The sequence below is a fragment of the Microtus oregoni genome, unplaced genomic scaffold, assembly GCF_018167655.1.
Source record: "Microtus oregoni isolate MIOR12 unplaced genomic scaffold, Mior012 000003F_ref0000135, whole genome shotgun sequence".
Taxonomy (NCBI): Eukaryota; Metazoa; Chordata; class Mammalia; order Rodentia; family Cricetidae; genus Microtus; species Microtus oregoni.
In genome coordinates this window covers 70,448,998-70,473,996 of record NW_024543062.1, presented here as the reverse complement: position 1 = coordinate 70,473,996, position 24,999 = coordinate 70,448,998, and the positions used below count along the sequence as shown (strand labels likewise).

At 35.5% G+C, this 24,999-nt stretch overlaps 1 protein-coding gene across 1 annotated transcript in view; it reads right to left on the bottom strand.

The window, feature by feature from the left end:
- Positions 1–24,999, bottom strand: part of Kcnt2 (potassium sodium-activated channel subfamily T member 2) — a 374,550-nt gene that overhangs the window by 145,846 nt on the left and 203,705 nt on the right. Inside the window, exons 9-12 of the mRNA XM_041649255.1 lie at positions 12,148–12,328; positions 10,785–10,949; positions 9,014–9,150; positions 6,357–6,420 (exon numbers count right to left, since the gene is read on the bottom strand). Coding sequence (XP_041505189.1) covers positions 6,357–6,420; positions 9,014–9,150; positions 10,785–10,949; positions 12,148–12,328 — 547 coding nt within the window. The remainder of the gene's footprint in view (positions 1–6,356; positions 6,421–9,013; positions 9,151–10,784; positions 10,950–12,147; positions 12,329–24,999) is intronic.

Genomic DNA, 24,999 nt, shown 5'->3' with positions numbered 1-24,999 from the left:
CAATTATGAGTGAGTATATCCCATATTCATCTTTTTGGGTCTGGGTTACCTCACTCAGGATACTATTTTCTATTTCCATCCATTTGCATGCAAAATTTGAGAAGTCATTGTTTTTTACCACTGAGTAGTACTCTAATGTGTATATATTCCACACTTTCTTCATCCATTCTTCCATTGAAGGACATCTAGGTTGTTTCTAGGTTCTGGCTATTACAAATAATGCTGCTATGAACATAGTTTAACAAATGCCCTGTCAAATGATCGGGCATCTCTTGGGTATATTCCCAAGAGTGGTATTGCTGGGTCCAGGGGTAGGTTGATCCCAAATTTCCTGAGAAACCGAAACACTGCTTTCTAAAGTGGTTGCACAAATTTGCATTCCCACCAGCAATGGATGAGGGTACCCCTTCCTCCACAACCTCTCCAGCAGAGGCTATCATTGGTGTTTTTGATTTTAGCCATTCTGACAGGTGTAAGATGATATCTCAGAGTTGTTTTGATTTGCATTTCCCTGATCGCTAAGGAGGTTGAGCATGACCTTAAGTATCTTTTGGCCATTAGAACTTCTTCTGTTGAGAATTCTCTGTTCAGATCAGTGCCCCATTTTTTAATTGGGTTAATTAGCATTTTAAAGTCTAGTTTCTTGAGTTCTTTATATATTTTGGAGATCAGACCTTTGTCTGTTGCGGGGTTGGTGAAGATCTTCTCCCAGTCAGTGGGTTGCCTTTTTGTCTTAGTGACAGTGTCCTTTGTTTTACAGAAGCTTCTCAGTTTCAGTAGTTCCCAAAACATATAGCTATCCTCCTGGGTATGGGAAGTAGACAAGATTGCCAGGCAAAAATCGGGATCTTAAGGGTGGGGTGGGAGGGGGGTAAGGGGAGATGGGGAGAGAAATGTGAGAAGGGTAGGATGGGGAGAACTTGGGGCAACGGGATGATTGGAATAAAGGAAGGTTGGTTAGGGGAGCAGGGAAGCACATATCTTAATTAAGGGAGCCATCTTAGGGTTGGCAAGAGACTTGGACCTAGAGGGGCTTCCAGGTGCCCAAGGCGAGGTCCCCAGTTAGTTCCTGGGGCAGCTGAGGATAGGGAACCTGAAATGATCCTATCCGATAGCCATACTGATGAATATTTTGCATATCACAGTAGAACCTTCATCTGGCGATGGATGGAGATAGAGACAGAGACCCACACTGGAGCAATGGACTGAGCTCTCAAAGTCCCAATGAGGAACAGAAGGAGGGAGAACATGAGCAAAGAAGTCAGGACCACAAGGGGTGCACCCACCCACGGAGACAGTGGGGTTGATCTATTGGAGCTCACCAAGGCCAGCTGGACTGTGTTTGAAAAAGCATGGGATAAAACCGGACTCTCTGAATATGGTGGACAATAAGGCTGCTGAGAAGCCAAGGAAATGGCACTGGGTTTTGATCCTACTTCATGTTCTGGCTTTGTGGGATTCTAGCCAGTTTGGATGTTCACCTTCCTAGACCAGGATGGAGGGGGGAGGACTTTGGACTTTCCACAGGGCAGGGAACCCTGACTGCTCCTCAGACTGGAGAGGGAGGGGGAGAGGAGTGGGGGAAGGGGGAGAGGAGTGGGGGGAGGGGGGAGGAGTGGGAGGCTGGGAGGAGGCAGAATTTTTTTTTTCTCAATAAAAAAAAAATGTTATCTACTGGCTTCCCATGTTAGAAAAAATATACCATTGTGTTCCATTACCTGATCTCATGGTCACTTCCCTTGCTCTACATCTTGGAACTAGAGTTCACAATAAATTGAGATGTGATTACTATTGAGTTTTCATTCTGCTGGCAACTGCTCTTTGTAAGACAGGAAGGGCATCACAGTTTCGTTTCAATCAGCAATAGCTCATTTACTCTTGAGGCTGTACAGTACTTTATTCATTTGTTTCTTCAAATTATGAATGCAAGGTTTATTTTCTCTATTTAGGCACTTAGAGATGCGTACTCCAGACTTGGGTGGCTCATATATAAGAGGACTTTAAATTTTTCCTGTTCAGGAGGACATAGTCCATAACAAGATGCTAAATGCATGGATTTCACTGTCGGATCACAAGCCTTGGCTGGCTCCTTACTAGGCTGCCCCATAGTAGCGGTCCTTAATATCAAAAATCACAACCAGATGAGGAACTAGTTTAATGATTTTTCTTGAACTTTATTTCCTATTTTAAAGTCCTGGGTCTAAATATAAATCAACTATGGCATTGTGGGAGCCAGACCTTCAACTTTTAAATTTGAATAGGTCATATTCTGTGTGCACCATTTGTCAAGTAGAAATCTGTTTTCAGTATGTTCACTCACATCAAAGAACAGCAACTGACAGTTGTCCACAGGCAGCACTCCATGTGCTGTGAGGTGACTCTGCAAATGCAAACTGTCGCATAGCTGTTGGTTCAAGACTGGCTTTGGGTATTCGAGATCTCCTTTTCTTTGCTCTCACTTAGGTTTTGGAAACCACAACTTTTAGTATCTTCCCAAGAGTTGTACTCTGTTTGAAAACTATTCTGTTCAAAAATGAGTGACTTCCCTTTTATCTCCTTGGCTTTTCTTTTTTAAGAAAAGAAAAATTCATTTAGAATTTTATGTGGAAAAGATTTGTTTTCAGAAATTTGAAAAGAAATGGATTTTTATTTCCATCTCCTGGAAGTACTGTGTGTGTGTCTGTGTGTGTGTGTGTGTGTGTGTGCATGTGCATGCATACATGTGTGTTTCTGTTTCGGTGTGTATACATATATATGTATGTATATATCCATATAAACACATATGTAGGTATATGTGTGTATATACATATATATATATATATATATATATATATAGAGAGAGAGAGAGAGAGAGAGAGAGAGAGAGATAAACTTTAAATTCAATCTTTGTTTACTGGCATTTCCTGACATTATACTGGCATAAATGCAAGTGCTTTTACCTTATCAAAGTAACCCAGTCAATACAAATGCATGGAGAATTTGGTTTCTCCATATTTAGTTTTAAATGTATTTTTTTTCTGCTTCTCCTTCAGTTTCTTTGATTAGTATTCTTCATGCTAATTTTGTTCACTATATGCCCATCTACATCCAATGCAAATGTGGTTATTTCACAGTTATTATACTACAATAAGCAAGTCTTACACAGTGGACAGTTTCATCTCCCAAATTTGATTGAATTGAATTGTGTGTAACAGAAGAAGTTGGTTCTCAGTTCCCTTCTTTTTACTTAGTACGTTGTAGATATTATTTCATCCATTTAATCATAGGTGAATAAAATGCTATGTTCTCATGGCTTACTCTTATTTTTGAGTTAGGCTTATTATGTAGTCTACTTTTCTTCATATGTCTAGCATTAAGTTTACCTTCTAGACTACTAACTGAATTTTCCTGTATATTTGATTTCTAGAGGCTTCTAGAGGATTCTGGAATGTTCCTTGGTCAGTTGATTTGCTTTGTTTTATAGTATATTATTCTTTTTTGATACAGACATTGAACTCTCACATTCCACTTAAGACGTTTACAACATCTTCTGAATAGATATTGTAAAAATTATTTCTGCATCCATATTTATAGTAAGTTTCTTCTGTTTCCCCTGATTTCTCTTTTAGTTTTGGTATAAATTTTGTGTTCACTCATTCTCTTTTTCCTTATTATTATTCTTGGCCATTCTCTAAAATGTCCACTGACTCTTATGAACTGAATATATATAAAGGAGAAAAGTATTTAAAATAGAAAAATTCTAAGAAAAGAATGGTAGTACGGTAGTATTATATCTGTTTCATTATAGCATGATCACATATTGCCCCAGGGATTTCTATATTTGTATATTGATATGAACATGTGAATGCATGCTCATGTGTGCACAAAAGAACATACAAACACACACACACACACACACACACACACACCAGCATATATAGCATTTTCCTTTATGATGAACCACTTCCCCAAAATATGTTTATATGAAGAAGCATATAAAATACATCAGACAATTAGTGCTCAATTCACTAAGATGTAGCATACCTAGGTCACCCACATTTACTTACTGGCCTTGAAAATTGCCTAAATATCATACTTTTTTCCCCTGGGTTCAGAAAGTATTCAGCAAGGCAAAGGTGGATAGATACGGGGAATTTTCTCCTTTCTTTGACTTTGAACAAGTCCTACATACATTTCTAGTTTAAGCAATAACTGGCCCCTTCTTTTCTGAGACCTTAGAGGTTTCCTTGACAACAGCAGTCACTTGTGATGCATTCTTTCTCTAAACATAAATTTTAACTTCTTCTGGATGAGCCAGTTGCCACTCATCTACTTACTTTAGAACTTCCAGAATTCTACTATTGTTGACTCATCTACTTAACTTTTAATCCTTATGGGTACTTTTATTAACTTCTTGCCAATTTCCTTTAATCAGAAACAAATGGATTACAAACATTTCAATAAAAGGTTCCTAAATTCATGTTGTAAAGTTAACTCTAGAAAATACTATATATTATTTGCATATATATGTCTCTGCTCCTCAATGAGAGAGTATAAGATTTGTAAAATTAAAAAGCCATATGAACAAAACTGACAACTACATGGAAAACAATAACACACACAATTATGTTCAAATTCACTACTGTATCAGATCTGAAAGAAAGACTGTAAGATTTGCAAAATTAAAAGGCCATATAAACAAGACTGACAGCTATGTGTGAAATGATAATACACACATACAATTATGTTCAAATTCCCTACTGTATCAGATCTGTTTGGAGTACTTTGATGCCCAACTCTATATAGGGAATCTCAAATTGAAATTACATAAAGTAACGGAAATCTAGACTAAAATAATTTACGTGATAACGGAGAGGAGTGAAGACATTTTAAATTTTTACTTTAGTTTGTGTGCCTGTGTGTGTGAGGCAAATGTGGGGAAGTTACCACAGAACTCAGAACAGGGGAGTGCCAGGCCTCCTGCAGCTGCTAGGCAATGATAAAGTCTCTGGGAGGTGAAGCCAGCTCCTTTGTAAGAGCAGTGCATGCAGTTAACAACTGATCATCTCCACAGCCCTGACTTTTTAAAACATATGTAAAAGAACGATTTGAGATATTTTCTGACCTTGTGTTTGTATGATGTCTGATGATTAGTTCCAGGATAACTATGACAAAATCCCAGAAAGTCAGATAATCCACAGAAATCTATTTTCCCACAGACCCAGATGCTAGAGACTGAACTTAAGGTGGTGACAATTTGGCTCCTTCCAGAGCTGTGAGGGGAGATCTTATGCCAAGTGCATGTCCTTGGCTCTTCTGACCACTTTCATGTTTATTTGAAACACTTCATGTATGCATCTTCCTTAAATTTTTCTTCTTGTATAGGACACAATTGTTTTTAAGACTCACATCAGAGACTCACAAAAAGTGACTTTATTTCCACACTAAACTATTGTCAATACCTTATCTCTAGATAAATTCAAATCTTGAGCCACCTCCAAAGCCACAGAGAAACCCTGTCTCGAAAAACCAAAAAAATAAATAATAATAATAATAATAATAAAAAAAATCTTGAGCCACTAAAAGTAAGGTTTCTAGCATTTGAATTTGGTGAAAATAGAATCATTTCATAGGAACCATCTTCTCATGACTGGTGAGAATGCTTTTTTAAATTACAAACCTGTGAGCAAGAAGTTCCAATATAAAGCCAATCATATTACCATTTATTAATGCATGTTTATACAAAACCAAGTGCAGTTGAACTATCTCTTCGAAAACTATAATCATAAGCCGGTAATTTATTTAAGTTAGTTTGATTTAAAGTAGACCGGACTTAAAAAATACATCACAGAAATTCTGTTAAGTCAAGTTACCAAACTGATTTCTGCATATCTTTTTAAACAATGAACATTTCCAGCCCCCACTTTAAATAACTTGAAAAGAGTTTTCAAAGCAACATATAGTGTTAAAGAAATTCTCCAATTAATCTTATTATACTTGAGTCATCTGTTTTCATTTAAAGTTAGGGAGGGTTAGGTCATCCTAACAAAGCTCTATCTTGTAGGATATATTTAGCTAGAGGATTACTAGAAAGTAGGTAAAAGATTAATAAGAGTTTTGTTGACACAATGGACAATGTTTTTAATGTTAAAATAATTATAGCTAACAAATAATTGCTTAACTTTGGTAAAAATTTAAAGTTACAAAGTTTCATTATGCTAGTTTTTACTTTCTTTTGTTGCTGTTGTTTTGTTTTCATTTGCTAGTTTTTTGATTTCCCTGTTTGTTTGTTTTTTGTTTGTTTGTTTCAACTCATACTAAGCAAAAACCTTGCATGGTGAAAACCAAAGTTTACTGAGGGGATTTCATTGACTTACAGATGATGTCCTGTCCACTTCACAGCGGCTGCTCAGAATGAAACAGGCCTCCGCATTGTCCATCCTAAACACAGACAGGAAACAGAGTAACCACACCGAAATGCTGCTGGAGTGGCTGTGTCATTGCTTGGTCCACTTCTATATGTGTGTCCTTACACCTAAAGGACAGTCGGATATCTGGTCGACCCTGACTACATTTGTGAAAATAACAAATGGCATAGTCATAGAGCTCTTTATTTTATTGCAGAAAAAGAAGTTGAAATTAGCTATTATAGTTTTATTAATATGTTTTGCACATATTAGGAACACTGCTGATCTTTATTATATGGCTAACCTAACTGAACTACAACTACTCAGTTAGAGAGAGGTAACAGATATGCATTGTGGTTTTAAATCAAACTCCACGGTATGTTTATGCTTCCAGGAGACTGTCCAGCTTCTTGTTCCAAACTCTATTTCCTCATGCTAATGTTTTTCAATTCTCAAAATTAGTAACTAAAAAAAAAATATGTTTTAGTTCTTCATGAGTCGTGGTTTTAAAACATGAGAATGGTTACTTTTCAAATTAGTAATGATTTATCTTTCTGGTACACTGTGATAAAGTTAGATTTTTCAAAAAATATGTTCTCACTGGAGAAGAAAGATAAAAAGCCCAGGAAACTGATCCAAACAAAACAATTCTGAAGAAAACATTGAGGCATGATTGCTAAATAACACTGGTGTTGGACAACATTCTCTAAGCGTTATTTTCTGTAAAGCAGTGAAGTCAATAAACTGACCTTCGGGACTTGTTTGGAGACTCCTACTCCTTGTTCCTTGCATGGGGAATTATGCTGAAGAACGTATTCGTTATCATTAAGTCTCAAATATTTTATAAAATTAGGATTAGAAATGTACATACAGAAAAAAAAAGAAATGTACATACAGTAGATAGTCTGTCACCCTAAGAGTTGTCTTGCTCAGCCCACCTCTCAGAAAAGTGCTAGATGGTCAACAGTCCCTTGTCACCCTTTTCTGCAATTTATCCATTTACAGTTCACATGGAGGGTTTTCTGTAAAGGTGACCCTTTTTGTGAAAAATCATTTCAATACTAGTACTGACACATAGAATCTATCGGAGATAGTTACAGCTAAAACAAAGAGCTTGGATTCAATTCCCAGAATAAAAAGCTTCTACCACACACATACATATCAGTGCACAGTGGACAAGCTGTGTGAAGCACTTAACTCATAGTAATTTAAGGAGAATGATTTATACAGAAAAGTGAATATAGTGCTTGAAAGAATGCAAATGTGGCAACATCTTCTAGTGAATATATAGATATCAAATAAGAAATTGTTAAAGCTCCAATTCACATATGTATTTGATAATATCTGACTGTTTATAGAACTGTCATCTGTAGTATTTAATGGAGATAAACTCTAAGACAAAACATATAATATTAAGTATTTTTAGTTTCCCAATATCTATCATTCATTCTATTGTGGAAGTTTCTCCTTACTGTTTTTTTTTCTTAAATTAAATCATTAAATAAAACAAATTTCAGTGAAATTTATTTTATTCACGATAAATCAAAAGTATTTTCAGAATTCACAACTACTTAGTACCTAAGCATGACTTGGGACAATAGGTGAGTCCTGGAAGGCAAAAGTCTTAGGTTATCAATTGTGATGAAGAAACCATCACATTTAAAACAGTAGACGAAAGCATCCTAGGAGAAACATGAAGATACACTTGAATCTTTAACAGCAGAGGTTAGCAAAGCTCTGCTTGCTAGAGATTTCTCCGGGTATTAAAACTAAGAAAATTGTTGTGTTAGCCTCAATCCCCTAGTGGACTAAAGCCCCCCAGTCTATTCCCTCACTCTACTTCTGTGTTAGAAGATCATCAGTTTCCCATAACAAATGGTTAGACCATGGCACCTTTTAAGCCCAGATGACAGGCATATAGAGAATATGAGGGCAACTCCACAGGACCTCTCAGGATCCTGCTTCCTCCAGCTCTGAGAACTTTTCAAACTTTTTTTTTTTTTTTTTTTTTTTTTTTTTTGGATATTCGAGACAGGGTTTCTCCATAGCTTTTTGGTTCCTGTCCTGGAACTAGCTCTTGTAGACCAGGCTGGCCTCGAACTCACAGAGATCCGCCTGCGTCTGCCTCCCGAGTGCTGGGATTAAAGGCATGCGCCACCACCGCGCGGCAACTTTTCAAACTTTAACCTCAGCAAGATAAAATGTGCTGCTGAGTACCTGCTGCAATGTTTTTAAAATTCAAATACTGGCTCATGCTTTGATATCTCACCTAATATTTAGGCAAAATATTTTATTTATAAAATAAAAGCAAAATTGTGAAATTTGGAGACTTTAATAATGGGAAGTCTTTAGACCTCTTATCTGTCTCTGACAGCAATCATTATTCTATCATGGCTACTTCTCATTGCATGATATAACTGTGCTATCATAGATATCTAACTTAAAACAAAAGGAGGAAAAAAGCCTATATTTCTAGTAGTATTATTATATGGTCTATAATCAGCAGAACTGAGCTCAATTTTAAATTTAAATATGTGTGAAATATATCTTACAAAAATTATGAGAGAAAAGTCATCAGAGAACTGAAAATTAAAATATGAGAGGTGGAATGTGGTGACAATGCCTACTTTGCTCTCAGGAGATCCTGATCTTTAAGGGCTGAGCCTTGAAGGTAGATCACTCGTTGGGACCACATTGGAATCTGTAGCACCCTCCGAACTTGCACATCCATCTCCGTAGGACACAATATCACCACGTAATAATCCTGTCCAAGGAAGAGTGGGCAATGGCATGAACACGAGCATGCTTTATTTTATCCTACAGAGGTACACAAAATACTTAAAGAATTTCCTTTAATACTGATCAAATTAAAATGAACTTCTGCTAATAAAAAAGTTAACATCTAAATTCAGAGAAATTAAGTAAGATTGCACTATGATAAACATAAAGTGATAAATGCAAACAATCCATCAGCATGAGCTATTTTACTTTATCAGTAGCACAAAATAAGGCAGTCAAGGAGTAGATGCCGCCCATGTCTTTAGTTTAGGTTCCACTGCAAAGTGAGTGTAAAATACATACTGAATGAGAGAGAAAAAGGTTTATGAGTCCATTCATACTTCAAGTTATTCCTTGTAGACTGAAATTTATTATTGTCATCTAACTAATATTATGTTATGAACTGGTAATTTGGAAAATTTCTAACGAATAAGATTGGTTTTAGGTCAAAATATTTTAAAGTGCATCATCATTTAGAGGTCCAGAAAATACATTTGAAATGTAAAATGACTTAAGAGTAGTCTACAAGAATTTGGCTTCTCTGGAAACCCTTCCATTTGAGGTTAACTTAAAATGTATCTATAGCAAAATGGTTAGTATTTAGAATATCTATATTGTTATTAGAGTTAATTATTGTGAGAGCATGAGCTGATTAGAGTATATTAATACACATATACATAAAATATTTATAGAGAAAATTAAAGTTTATGTAAAAGTTTAAAAGCATAATAATATAGAATAGAAGTGATAAATAAAAATACTATGCATTTTAGATATCACTTATGAATTATATTTATATTCAGAATTGTCCAGGATTTTACTCACACAAATCTTTCATGCAAACAAAACAAGCAACTATTGTTTCTTTGAAATGAACTAATTGCACTGAAAAAAATACCCAAATTTACTTTGTCTCATTAGTACTTAGTCACACTCCAGAAAATGAATATACAAAAGGGAAATTTCAGACACTGGAGAGATGGCTTGGCAAGTAAGAGATCTGGATGCTCTTAACAAAGGACATGAATTTGGTTCCCAGCACCAACACTGAAGAGTTCACAATAGTCTACAACGCCACCTTCAGGGATCTGACACAATATTTTAGCTTCTACAGCCACCCCCACACACAGATGCACAGGCATACACAAACCCACATATGCATAGACACTCAAGTACACACATACACATTAAAAATTAAAAACTTACAAAAAGGATCTGCCATACTCTCACATTCCTATCAGCAGTACTTCTTATAACTACACTTTTCAGGATGGTTTCTTCATTGCCTTTTATATTTCATGCTAAAAGTCACTGCTTCCTAGAATTATCATCTATGCTTTACCCAAGAGAGGAAACAACAATCTTTTAAGACAAATAATTTTTTTTTCTTTCTAGCAATAACAAGTCCCATGTGTGTTTTAGCACAAATACAGAAGGAAACCTCAAGGCTGTTTATTCCTCCAGCACTTTTTCTATGTGCCTCGTTATATTTATAGTCTCTCATTTGCCTTTTTAAAATGTGGGTATATAAATAAAACTTTGCCAGAATACAGGATACACTATTGGTTAATGTGCTATTAAGTATGATTCAGTGTTGTACATAATATGGTGTAAATTTACCTGCAGTCTTGGATGTGCATAGAATTCATTTAGAAAATCCATCAGTAAGTCGATCTTCAGTGAGCTGACACAGAGGACAACGTGCTTCTCGGTCTGAGCTCTGTGACGACTATAGTTGCCACCCGATTTTTGTCTCTCCATCCACAAATAGGCCAATTGTTCAAACTGTAATGAATTTCACACATGTGAATGAAAATCATCCCAAATGAAAGTGAAAGTCGAGGGCAGTGCCTCCCACCTTTTATCAAGTACATGGCATTTCTTGCTCTGGAAGTAGTTGAGGTTCCGGAGAATGATCAGGATCCCTTTCAACAACAGACTGAGCACATGATTTCCCCAGAGATTAAAAACGAGGACCACGGGCTTCAGATATCCAATGAAACATGTTAGAGAGATTTTACTATTATAGCATATCAGAGCTAGTCCAAGTTCATGTTCAGGGAAGTATGATGTAATATGCCATTCACTGCATGAAAGGGGACAGCTCTGCCAAATTTGCTCCAAATTCTTCTGCCTCATTATTCTCATATCATGCAAGGGGAGAAAGCTGCATTGACATACGCAATGTCCCATGCTACCTATGAAGTAATGAGTGCTGTAGACGAATATCAGGGAGTCAGACATGGCAGTATAAACCGTTTCAGGTTGTTTAATGAGAATGAAAGTTTATTTTTAATTTGTCACATTGTGCTCTTCATTTGTTCACTTATGGGCAACCAGTGCTCATTAGAACAAAGAATTAGAGACTGATCATTGTTTATATCTCTGCCCTTTGCAAACCACCTAGCACCCAAAATGCTTCATAATGTACAAACACAATGCCCAGAGTTTGCGTTAGTTAGATAAACACAAGAAACTAACATTTTTGCTTTTGTTTTGTTTTATTTTTTCAAGACAAGTTTTCTCTGTATAGTTGTGGCTGTCCTGGACTCTAACTGTAGACCAGGATGGCCTGGAACTCTGAAATATGCCTGCTTCTGCCTCCTGAGTGCTGGAATTAACAGCCTGCCCTACTCTTGCCCAGTGAAAAATTAACATTTTTACCCACTAAACTATGTCTCTTTATTTCTTCATTTTCCAAATTTAATTCCTTAGTCTAACATCCTATAATTTAAAATTACATTATATTACAATAGGTAATATGAGATAACCTATATTTAAAAGAAAACATATTCAACAATCAAACCAAAATGGGAGCAAATTACTTGTGACATGGGAAAAAAGTATGTAATAAAATTTAGGAAGATATTTCAGAAAAATATAAACAATTCATGAAGCTATTAATAATGCCTTATAATATTAGTGTGAAATAAACAATCAGGTGTCTATTACTAGAGAAGTTGAGCAACAAGGTTCTGTTTACCTGTATGGGGAGTACCACAAGAGCAACGCAGATCATAGCAACAACAAAAAGCTTGGAGGACCATGTTTCAGGAGTAACATCCCCAAAGCCCACAGTAGAAAATGTCACAATGCAGAAATAAAGGGAGTCAAAGAGATTGAGTTTCTTGCCAATTCTTTCCAGATGCTGAATTCCACAAATGCTAAAAAAGCAGACATGCATTACTATTGACACTCAAAAATTGGACACATTATTTTTTTATTGTTGTTCTTTGAAAACCAAAATACATTTCATAAATAACAGCAAAAACCTTTTATTATTTAACTTTGGAAAAATAAATCTTTTTTAATGTATTGTGCGCATCCACAGAAAACTGTTAACAATAATCAAATCATAGAGTTTGATATTTTTTATTGACTATTGGAACAATACTGAGAGGGGTGGACTTTTAAGAAGAATTGAAATCCCACCTCATAAAATGGATTGTTGCCATTATTGTGGGACGATCTTTGCTGTTGAGGGCATGGTATACCCTGTTGTATGTAATATTTTTGTTTTCAAACAAACTTATGTTATGCTCTCAGCTTTTTGTGATGAAATAAGAAGAGCCCAGGCAATTTTTAACATTTTTATGATTGACTTACCAGATTCTAGAACTATGATTCAGCAAATTTTTGTTCTGCTCATTATAAATAATTCAAATAAATATTTTGCTATACAGTCACAAACCAAACTAATACTCAAGTATTTCTCAAATTGCAGCCTACAGTATAAGATAAACTTCTACAGAAAGCAATTGATTGATAGGTAAAATATCCAGTACAGAAACTCTTAATGATATAAGATTTCCACAAATAAGAATTACTAATGTCACATTAGATATAGCACCATTGCTTAATTATAAAATAAACAATAAAAGACTATGAGTAATTAATACATTGTAATGCTGAGGGGTAATAATAAACTTGCAACATGAAACTCAGTATACAACCACAATATCTTGAAAAAGGATATTCAAAGTCATATATCAGTACTAAAATTTGGATACTTCGTGAATGGAAAATCATGAGAGTTGTGTCCTCAGACATAGGGTAGTCAGTCTTCTAAAAGCATTGATGCTAAGCACATCAATCTACTCATTCTACGTACTGCCATGTGATGATGTAGCAAGAAGACACTGTCTTGGAATTAGAGATAAAGACCTCACCAGACACTAATTGGGCCAGAACTTAATGTGTAACATCTTCTCATTTGAATCTGTTAGACACAAAATTTATGTAACTTATGAATTATTCATTTGCCTGTGTTTTTATGGAAACAGACCAACAAAAGATATCAAAACTGAGAATGGATTTTTTGGCTCAGTGAATGCCTATACATGATGATTCAGCTTTGGGAATGGAAAATCGAAAGAGGCTGGTAAACTAGAAACATGAAGACAAGGACTGTATAATATTGAATGTGTTGATAAGGACAATTTTCTCAGGGTTCAGAAAAACAGGATTGTAGCAGAAGATTGCAGAGGGAGTCAGTAGAATGTGGGATGAACAATATATATTGAAGATGATCCTGGTGAGTTGGAGATAAGAAATGAATGTTTTATTTGGCAAGAAGAGGACAAGCTGTACTTTTGAACACAGCAGCAAACTTGACTGCATTAAGTTCATGATATTAGGAAAGTCAAAATTTCAGAGTGATAAACTTTAATCATGGGGAGCACAAATCTATAATTCAAGTATTTGGGGTGTTTCATGGTATCTCCTGATTGTATGTTATAATCACAAAAGAGTAAAGTGGTTTAAAGATAAAATTTGTAGGAAATTCTATCTTTAGTTGGAATAAAGGGAAGCAGCATGACCTAACTTGGAAGAGCCTCATCCCATCAGATTGTGAAGAATCAAAATGGTTCTCATGAGAAATACCGATGTGGAGGATAAATATGAAAAAGGAAGCCAGATGCTATTCATTTGCACAATAGAAGAAGGAGCTTGAAGTCATTCACAAGATCTTTGACATCATCATGACTATCGCCAATTGAAAATAACGTGGCCTGGAATTTTATAGTTGTTTCAAGTGAGAAAGTCAAGGCACACACAGAATTTCTAGGTTTATGTCTAGAGGAGCCTTAGCTCTCAGATCCTTGTATTGTGGCACAAAGCTCTTGAGTCACTTTCTGTGGGTCCAAGTACAACACTATACAAGAATGTGCACGTCACAAGATTTCTCCAGAGGACACAGAAAATAAACTTCAGTGGTTATATCATTGGAAAAAGCTAACAGCTGTTCAGAGTACATAGTCCCCTGGAAGAACTATTTCATCTAGTTTCCTTCTGCCCAGATTGAAGAGCCTTAGGATTGGGATTATGACACAACAAAGCACCAGTGTGATAATGTCTACTAAAGACTTGAGGGTGAAACTCCCTCAGACAACTCAATTAGAACGGCATCAATCATGAACACCTTGGAGAGTTAATGCTCACAAACTCTACTGGGAAATTTCCTGTGCCCAGAAAAGCCAACTAGGTCAAACTTCCCAAGGCCTTAAGAACTAACCCTCTCTCTGTGTGTCTATAACTTTCAACTTGGAGTTATAGGTAATTATCTTCAAGTCCAAGGATTTCCTATTGTTTGACTGAGCAGGTTGTAAACTTATCTGTTGATATATTAAGACTTTTGAACTGCTCTTGTAGTGAAATGCATTTGATTGTATTCTTAACTGTTATTATTTGAGGGAAAAATATAAATTGGAATGTGCCCTCTCAAAAATTCACGTTGAAACCTAGTGCAATGGTATTAAGCCACAAGACCTTGAGACAGGTAGCCCTGAGCACAGACATTGTGCATAGGAACAGTGACTTTTTAAATATCAGAGACAATTAGCTAGTCTTCCTCGCACATCACACCATGTGAGAATATAGCAACAAATCTTAGAAGTGGAGAGAACCCATTCATCATACATTGGTTCTGTGGGTCCTTGACAAGGAATACTCAAGCACTGAGAACCAAGATATAAAATCTTGCAAATTACCCACTCTGAAGTACTATGTATAATAGCACAAGTATAGTAGTATGATTAAAAGTGCCATTCAGGAAGGAAAGAGAGAGAAGAATTGGTGGGGAGGAAGAACAGAGGGAGGGAGGAAACAGATGAAGAAAGAAGCGGAATGAAATACTGATAGATGTTACAAGTGTGAACTGAAACAAGCAGAATGAAAGAAGTGTCAGATGGAAAGAGTACTCATGAGTCTGTTTCTGGGCAATCTCCAGAGAAGAGACAGAAAGCAGAGGAGTGGCTGCCTCGACTGAGAGAGGAGAACAAAGATGGAGATATTCTAAAAGTAGATTGTGGTGTTTTCTAGAAAGCTCAGTAAATATGTTAAAATATGATTGGATTTTCACTTAAGATGAATGAATTTGAGGATGTGCAAATTATGCTTCTGAAATCTGTTAAAATTCATTGTATACTTTTGGACAACCACTACAGCTTCTGGGTGTGAGAAGATAATTTATTTCTGAGAACCATGAAGAAATAAAGCAATGATTAAAAGTGAAATTAAAGATATTCACTTTATAGAACTTTAAGGATAAGCTTTGTCTAAGTCTCGTGCCATACTTATTTATCCAGTTTTATTTTTAAAAAAATTATTTTGTGTAGCATGAAATCAAAACTGTAGATTAACAGGCCAGGTTCATGGGTTGAGAAATAAAAAAAAAAAACCACAATGATAAACAGAACACTGGAAAACTAACCTTTATTTACATATTTCTGAAGACAAGTGATTATTTCTATGTCATATCTCTAAATTGATTCAGAAATTTGTTTATGAACAATGGGTCACAAAGGTATCCTATTCAGTAAAGTGATTCCTATCAATTTATTTATCTGGTTTCAAATATGCAATCTTACCAGTGTAATTAATCTGTCATATGTAGTTTCACACAACTATCAAGAAGGAATGGACATTATCAGTAGATGTTCCTTATTCATAATGATATATCCTTTAGAATGGGAATATTTATATATAACTTAAAATATTATCTAATACTTATGTACTTATTTATTGTACATGCAAAGCTGTGTGAATATGCGTGTGTGTGAGTCACAGTATAGCTTACAGAACTCAGCTCTCTCCTTCTACCGTGTTAGTTACAGGAAATAAACTATGGCTGTCAGGTTTGGTAACAGCATTTTTACCCACTAAGCCACCTCGATGGCCCTAAATACAACCTTTATTCATCATATAAAATGGTATTTGTTTTCTTGTTGTTGTTGTGTTATTGTGTAACAATCCTGGAACTAGGTCTTGTACAACAGGCTAGCCCCAAGCTCACAAAGATCTGCCAGCCTCTGCTTCCCAAGTGCTGGGATTAATGGTGTGTTCCACCATTGCCCGGCTTAAATTAGAATATATATAAAAAAGTTGAATTAATCAGCGTACTTTAAGGATTCAAGTGTTATTTGAGAATGCTGTATTTATACATTAAATCTGATCTATGATGACAGATAAAATGACCACTTCCTAAGGCAAATGTAAATTATCTAGTTCTATATTATAAAATATCACAACTGTATTTTTCATCCTTCAATTTGTCTGTTTTAAAATTATGTACAACAGTAGTTTGTATATAATTTGATGTTAGGTTTCAAATGGCCACTGAAATCTCACTGATCATAATCCTTTCTCAGGTCTGTGGTATCCTGGGCCTTAACAGAACTTGTCACTTCTTTTCTGAAACCCTGGCTCACCACCACATCAAGAAGTTGGGAACCTCTATTTTAAACCATGAGCCCTAGAATTAAAACTTTGAATGTCAGACCATCTTACCTGTGTGTGACTAAAGGTGGAACAGAAATAATCTTGATCTAGAGTAATCACAGCTGTCTGTAATGTGTCTACAAGGCTGGGTTGTCAATCGCCCATTATTTGGTAGGGAGGGAGGGAACTAAGCCATCCTTGGTGAGCTACTTATAGAGTTGGGGAAATACATTGTGCTTGTTTGTATGCCCACTTATGAGCAAGTCAGGATTCAGTGGAAAGTCATAAACCCATAGAAGAGCATGACTAAACTCAATGGCCCTCAAACATATATATATATATATATATATATATATATATAACATAACACACATAATATATATATTATATATATAATATGTGTGTGTTATGTGTATCTTATGTATATGTATACACACACACATATATATGTGGAATGTGAAAGGTGATATAAAGGTTAATAAGGATGTTGGAAAGATGAGAGCTGGCTAGGGTGGCAGTATGTAAAATGCAAATTAAACGTATGAAATTTTCAAAGAACATATTCAATAAAAGTTTTCTTTAAAAATCACAAAGATCATAAAAGTAATATGGAAACGGCAGATATATTTAATGCCTGATTACAGCTTGAGTGTCACATATATCTCAACCTCATTAAATAGTTGTAATGAGTGTACATATTTTTATAGATTGAGAACAACTTAATTAAGTATAAATCAGTTTCTTACAATACTCGATAAATCTACCCGTATTTGCAAATATTTAATCGTCATCACATGAGATATCCACAAGGAAATATGTCTTTACTGACAAATGAGTTTTTCTAATTTATACATTTTTTTAATTAAAAATACTTAAGTAATTCTGGGAATAGTAATACATGCTAGTAATTTCGGCAGTTGGAAGGCGAAGCCAAGAGGGAAAGGACTTTAAGGTCATTCTCAACTATAGTGAGTTTGCGGCAAGGCTGGGCCATATAATACCTTGTTAGAAGAATAAAAGACAAGCATGTATATGAATATTTATTTATATATGTATGTATACAGACCAATATTAACACTACAAACAAAATTTAATACTGAACTTATAAATTTCAGATATATCCATATATATATACTTCACAATAAATAAAATTTTGTAAATATGGCAATTACCTGAATTAAACTTTTATATATATATATATATCATATCATAACTTATTCCTAAATTGTATAAAGAAAACCAAATGAATAAAAATGGGACATGAATTATTTTAAGTACCAGATGAATTTAACAAATCACTGAAATAGTTTACAGATATTTGAGTGATTGACTAAATTATTTACTAAAACAAATGTTGGCCTTCAGTACCATGTTCTTCCTTAGTAGTGAATACTACGGTACTGAACTGAATCAATCACCCAGGCCAGTAAATACATAAAATTAAGGAAAATGTTTACTTAAAATTTTATAGAAAAAAGTAACTACAATAACTATGATTCTATAAAAGGTATCCCTGCTGTAGTTGATAATCTATGCTCTACTGTCACTGTTTTTTTCCCCAAAAATACGTTGTCAGCTGTTGATGGGGAAGCTTTGTTAACCAGTTATCTTCAAGAGGTGAAACCAAGTTAGGGTGTGGCTTCCTGGAACCTGGAGAAAAACAAGCACACAGGCCAGGTGCGCTTTCTCTCTCTCTCTCTCTCTCTCTCTCTCTCTCTCTCTCTCTCTCTCTCTCTCTGTGTCTCTCTCTCTCTCTCTCTGTCTCTCTCTCTCTCTCTCTCTCTCTCTCTCTCTCTCTCTCTCCCTCACAGTACAGCTGAGCTTGGACGTCTCTTTCCTGTTTCATGAGCTTTTCCCCTTATAATAAATAAAATATAATTGTTTCGTTTAGCTAGGCTGGCTATTTTCAGAACTGAGCTAACTTCTACAGTTGGCACCCAGGTCTCCAGCGGCTCTAGCCAACCACCATCAGGCTCCACACCATTCTTTTGGGTATAGAATTCTCACACAGGAGGCCTGAGTAGTCCCTAGCCAATGTGGTCCAGGATTTCTGGCACTCGCGGATACTCAGGTGGGATGCAAGCTTCCCTAGTTGTCTCTGTTAGAAACAGCCACCTTGGATAACACAGTATGAGCATGTGTTGATAGTGGAGGTGTTTTGCATACACACAGCATAAGAGAATATTTTGAAAAAAAGTGGTAATTTGTTAATCATATCCTAATCTTTAAAATTAAGTAGTATTTAAACTATTTATATTTTAATAATAATTCATCTGGTTGTAGGAAATGCAGCAAGAGATCACCTGCAGGATAGGAAAATTAGTCTATTATTGGTATGATAAACAGTTTTTAAGGTCAAAACATTTGTAGCACTGAAAACAGGAAACAGGTTTTATTACAGTATGCAAAAAATTTAACTGAATATATGTAATACTTGTTTTGCTTAGAATTCTGAATGTTACAACACATTTTCTAAAGACTAGGGAGCTATTAGATGGTAAAAATATACTTTAATATAGATAATTGTCAATTCATTCACAGATACAGTGCAGTCATTTTTAACCAAAAAATTGCAATTCTCTCATCGCATTTGATGAGTTTGGTTCTTGTGTATTTGCATTTAGAAGTGGCTTTAGGAAAGAGACATACAAGTTTCCTGATAAAAAGACTGCCCAATATCAGACATTCACAATAACAATATTTTATTAGTAATATCTATTATTGAATATTTGTAATCATCTTAACTTTACATTGCCTGCAAACCAGGCAATATTTTCGAGTGACTGGATAGCTATTTCTCATTACAACCTTCTTAATTATTACAAATATTTTACTGTTGTCTACTATTGGCTTAAACATTTTAAATAATTTATAATTTAAAATATAAGGCATAAGTATATCAACCTTTTCTAGTTAATGTTTTGCTCATAATATTAGAATCATTTATAACTATTTTGTATATTAAAATTAATACACAGACTTAATAAGACTGTATTATGAAATTTTTAAATAAAAATAATTTATATGAACCTAGTAGGCATCATATATCTAATTTGTGTTTCATAATAAAAAGAAATGGTTACCAGAGGGATGATTAGACTCTCTCTTTGTAAGCTGGATGACCTAAGTTGAGATCCTGGAACACACATGAGAACCAGACACAGTGGCACATGCATCTTTATTCCAAATTTTCCTGGAAATTGCTTTCTGAGAAATGGGAGGTACAGGCTGTAAACTTTCTAGAAGCACAGGGGCCTACTAGCCCAGTATATGTATCAGAGAACAAGAGGAGACTATGTTTCAAACAAAGTGGGAAGCAAGAATGACACTAAGGATGTGTTCTTGCCTCACACTCATGAACGGATTCACATTTTCACATCTCAAACATGCATAAAGATACTGAAACAAGGATTATCTATATGGAAAAATTGTGTTATATTAATTCATGCAAATAAATTTTCTCATTTCTTTAATAAAAAATTAATATTAATAATAATTTAGTGGTTCTCAACATATAGGTAGTGACCCCTTTGAGGGTCAAGTGAAACACAGATATTTACATTAGAATTCATAATAGTAGCATAATTTCAATTAAAAAGCTATAGCAATGGTTGGGGGCCATTACAACATGAGGAAGTGAATTAAAGGATTGTAGCACTAGAAAGGTTGAGAAACACTGACATGATCAATCTTCACTGAATGTTACAGATGAAGATACAAAAATAGGACAAATCCCCCCTAATTTACAAGAGGGAAAGTCCCCAAAATCTACAAAGAAGGGCAGTACCACTGATATCCAATCCTTTTTTATGAGCTCTCTGCTAACCTGGATAATTTCTTTAATTTATTTCACCTTTACCCTCACCTGAAAAAGGAATGCAATGATATTAATGTTATTATTAGCTATTATGAGAATTAAATGTGCAAATGATACATAAAATACCTAGCATATAATAATGTTTAATTTAAAAAAAACAAAACAAAATAATAATAATGTTTAATTAATCCCTTAATAATTTTGTTGTTTCCAATCCCTACATGAAATAGAAGCATAGAAATGAGTTTACTATAATCATTAAATTTATATACATAATAACTAACTATAACAGAATTCTTGCTTTTATATTTCATTTACTGCACTGTGTGTATGTGTTTGTGTGTCTATGTGTCTGTGTCTCTGTGTATATGTATACCTGTAGAAATGAGAAGATAACTAATAGAAATGGCTTTTCTCCTTCTACCATGTGGATCCAAAGAAAGAACTCAGTTCCTCAACTTGGGAATAAGCATGATTAATCACTAAGGAATTTTAAAAACTCCAAACTATCACATACATTCACTGTTTTCTACTTGATAAAAATATAATGACCAAAAGAAAACAAGTGATGAGAAATATTCCATTGTGTAAATGTACCATTTTTTCTTTATCTATTCTTTAGTTGAGGAACATCAGAAAATTTTATAACAAATGGATGGAACTTCAGGATGAAGAAAGTATGGAATATATACATATTAGAGTACTACGCAGCAGTAAGAAACAAGGACATCTTGAATTTTGCATACAAATGGATGGAAATAGAAAACACTATCCTGAGTGAGGTAAGCCAGACCCAAAAAGAGGAACATGGGATGTACTCACTCATATTTGGTTTCTAGCCATAAACCAAGGACATTGAACCTATAATTAGTGATCCTAGAGAAGCTAAATAAGGAGAACCCAAAGAAAAACATATAGACATCCTCCTGAATATTAACCTTCAGCAAGCGATGAAAGGAGACAGAGACAGAGACCCACATTGGAGCACAGGACTGATATCTCAAGGTCCAAATCAGGAGCAGAAGGAGAGAGAGCACGAGCAAGGAACTCAGGACCGTGAGGGGTGCACCCATACACTTAGACAATGGGGATGTTCTACTGGGAACTCACCAAGACCAGCTGGCCTGGGTCTGGAAAAGCCTGGGATAAAACCGGACTCTCTGAACATAGCAGACAATGAGGACTACTGAGAACTCAAGAACAATGGCAATGGGTTTCTGATCCTACTGTACACACTGACTTTGTGGGAGCCTAGGCAGTTTGAATGCTCAACTTACTAGACCTGGATGGAGGTGGGTGGTCCTTGGACTTCCCACAGGGCAGGGAACCCTGATTGTTTTTCGGGCTGAGTTGGGGGGGGGACTTAATTGGGGGAGGGGGAGGGAAATGGGAGGCGGTGGCGGGGAAGAGACAGACATCTTTAATAAATAGATAAATTAAAAAAAAAAGAAAAATCATACTGAGTGAGGTAAACCAGACCCAGAAAGAAAAAAAATGGTATGTACCTATTTATAGCATATATTAGTTGTACAGTAAAGGATAACCATGCTACAATCTACAGACCCAGAGAGTCTGGGTAACAAGGAGGGCCCAAATGGGAACAAATCGTTCTCCCAGGGAAGGGAGTCCTGGTTAGACTGGGGGTGATATAAGATGAGAACTGGAGGGATCTAGTTGGGGGTGGGTGGAGAAGGAAAGTCCTGGGAAGGGAGACTTTTAGGGTTATGCAGGAAGCTGATGCAAGAGAAACTCCCACTAATGTAAAAGGATGATCCAACTAAGGCTCTAGCAATAGTGAATACATAGCCTGAACTGGCCATCTCCTGTCTTCAAATTGGTGACTACCACAGTTTTCATCTAAGAGCCGTCATTCTGTAACTGATGGAAACAGATACAGGACCCACAGTCAAAGACTAGGCAGAGCTCAGAGGATCCTGCTGAAGAGAGGGGGGAAGGATTTCAGGAGCCAGAGGGGTCAAGGACATAACAAAGAAACCCACATATACAACTGACCTGGCATATAGAAAGTCACAGAGTTGAATCAACAACCAGGCAGTCTCCAATGGACGACCTAAGGTCTCTAAATATAAGTGGTAGCTGTGTAGATTGGTCAATTTATGGGACCCCAAACAATGTGAGCAGGGTCTGTGCCTAATGCTTTGGTTGGCTCTTGGAAATGTATTCCTCACACTAAACTTCCTTGCCCAACCTTAATAAAAAGGGAGGTGTTTAGTATTACTGCAACTTGATTATTCATGGGAGGCCTGCTATTTTCTGAAAACAGAGTTTGGGTACAAGATGAGCTTCCACTGATTCCAATGTGAACAGTCAGTGAGCCTGGTGAAATTGGTGCAGAGCTTCAGTCACATACCTTAGTAATGACAGAGTGGATAACAATGCAATAAAAATGTAGACAAATAAGTAAATAATAAATATAACAATCCATGGGTTTATAACTAGCTGTAACCTTGTCTAATCCTACTTCAATGCTTCAACTCCCCTCAGTTATGGAAATGGCAACAAGAATGAACTAAGTTTCTATGTGCATTGGATAATTTGCAAGGTAGACCCATAATCATTAACATTTGACAAGTGTAAGCATACTTGACCTTTGGATGGTTCACTGCCATCATTTACAGAAATTGACAATGAATTCCTGGGAAATCAGAAAGGGGAGAAAGATTTATCACTAGTCTGGGCAAAAATTTTAACATCAGGGTAATGATTTGTTTGAAAGAATAGCTTGGTCCATTGCTCCACATTGTACTGGAAAAGCAAGTTTGGCCATAGATATTCACAAGATTCAGGGCTTCCTATATAAATTTTACAATACATGAAATAAATACGAATGTTCATCCAAAGACTTTTCACATCATTTAAATGAGATGATGTTTGGTAGAATTAATTGGATCTCTTTTTTCATTTTATTATTGGCCATATCAAATTAATTCCAACAAACATAAACTCAAATGATTTAGGTGTTGTTAACTACACAACAAAAGTCTACAGTTTTTGGCTGTATAAATATTTTAGAATTATTTGCTCCAAAGTTATTTGCCTACTTTATGCCTTTGTTCATGGCTGTGATTAAGTGACTCTGGATTAATCATTTCTTGAACATAATTTAAGACAGTAAAATAACTCAGCAGGCTAAGATGTGTGCCAACAGCCCTATGACCTGAGTTTGATTCCTGGAATCCACATGAATCGGCTCCTGCAAACTAATGTCCTCGTGTGTTCCTACACACCCACACATATATAAGCAAAATCCATGGTAAATATAATTCATATCAATAAAAAAGAATTTAATAGTGAAACTCTAATGCCCTAAGTATATAGTTTTGCATCTGTTTTATTGTTTGAAAGCATCAAAACAAGCACATTAACATGTCATGTTGTACATGCTGTGTTTCTAGTCTTTGCATCAATTTCACTGTACCTAAAAGATTCCTAAAGTTTGGCCAAATCTCCTTTTCAGAGACACAAGAATTCAGAGTTCCCACTCATCATTCTGTGCTCTTTACCAGTTTTGATCATATTTTACAAAATACAGAGCTTAAACACAAGTCCACCATATACACTGTACAGTATATCAGCGCAGAACCTGTGTGATCCTACTAACAAAGAGCTTGGCATGCTTTTACAAGGACTATGGCCATAGAAAATTTGTATCAGTAAATTTACTTCCAGGTTAGAGAGGAGAACTCAGGACTCAAATTCATTGAAAATGTGTAATCCCATTGCTTTGTAACCTGGAATACTGTTTGTTCTTATTAAGAATGATTTTGGTTAAAAATAAAACAAGAGCAAAAACAAAATATCAAATAGAATAACCATCACATACCTATACAAACATCTTATACATATTAACTGTAAGAAAACTAAACTCTAATGTGGGATAGTGTTCTGTATGCTGTGATTATGTTTTATTACCATTGATTAATAAAGAATCTGTTTTGGCATATGGCAGAGCATAATATAGCCAGGAAGGAAATGCATGCTGCCATATATATATATATATATATATATATATATATATATATATATGTGTGTGTGTGTGTGTGTGTGTGTGTGTGTGTGTGTGTGTGTGTAGGGAGAGAGAGAGAGAGAGAGAGAGAGAGAGAGAGAGAGAGAAAGTAGGTGGAGCCAGAGAGACATCATGTAGCTGATTAGGAGGAAGACTCTAGAAGTTTACTAGTAGGCCACAGTCTTGTGGTGATACATAGATTAACAGAAATAGGTTAATTTAAGATGTAAGAGCTAGGAATATGCCTAAGCAATTGGGCAAACAGTGTTTAA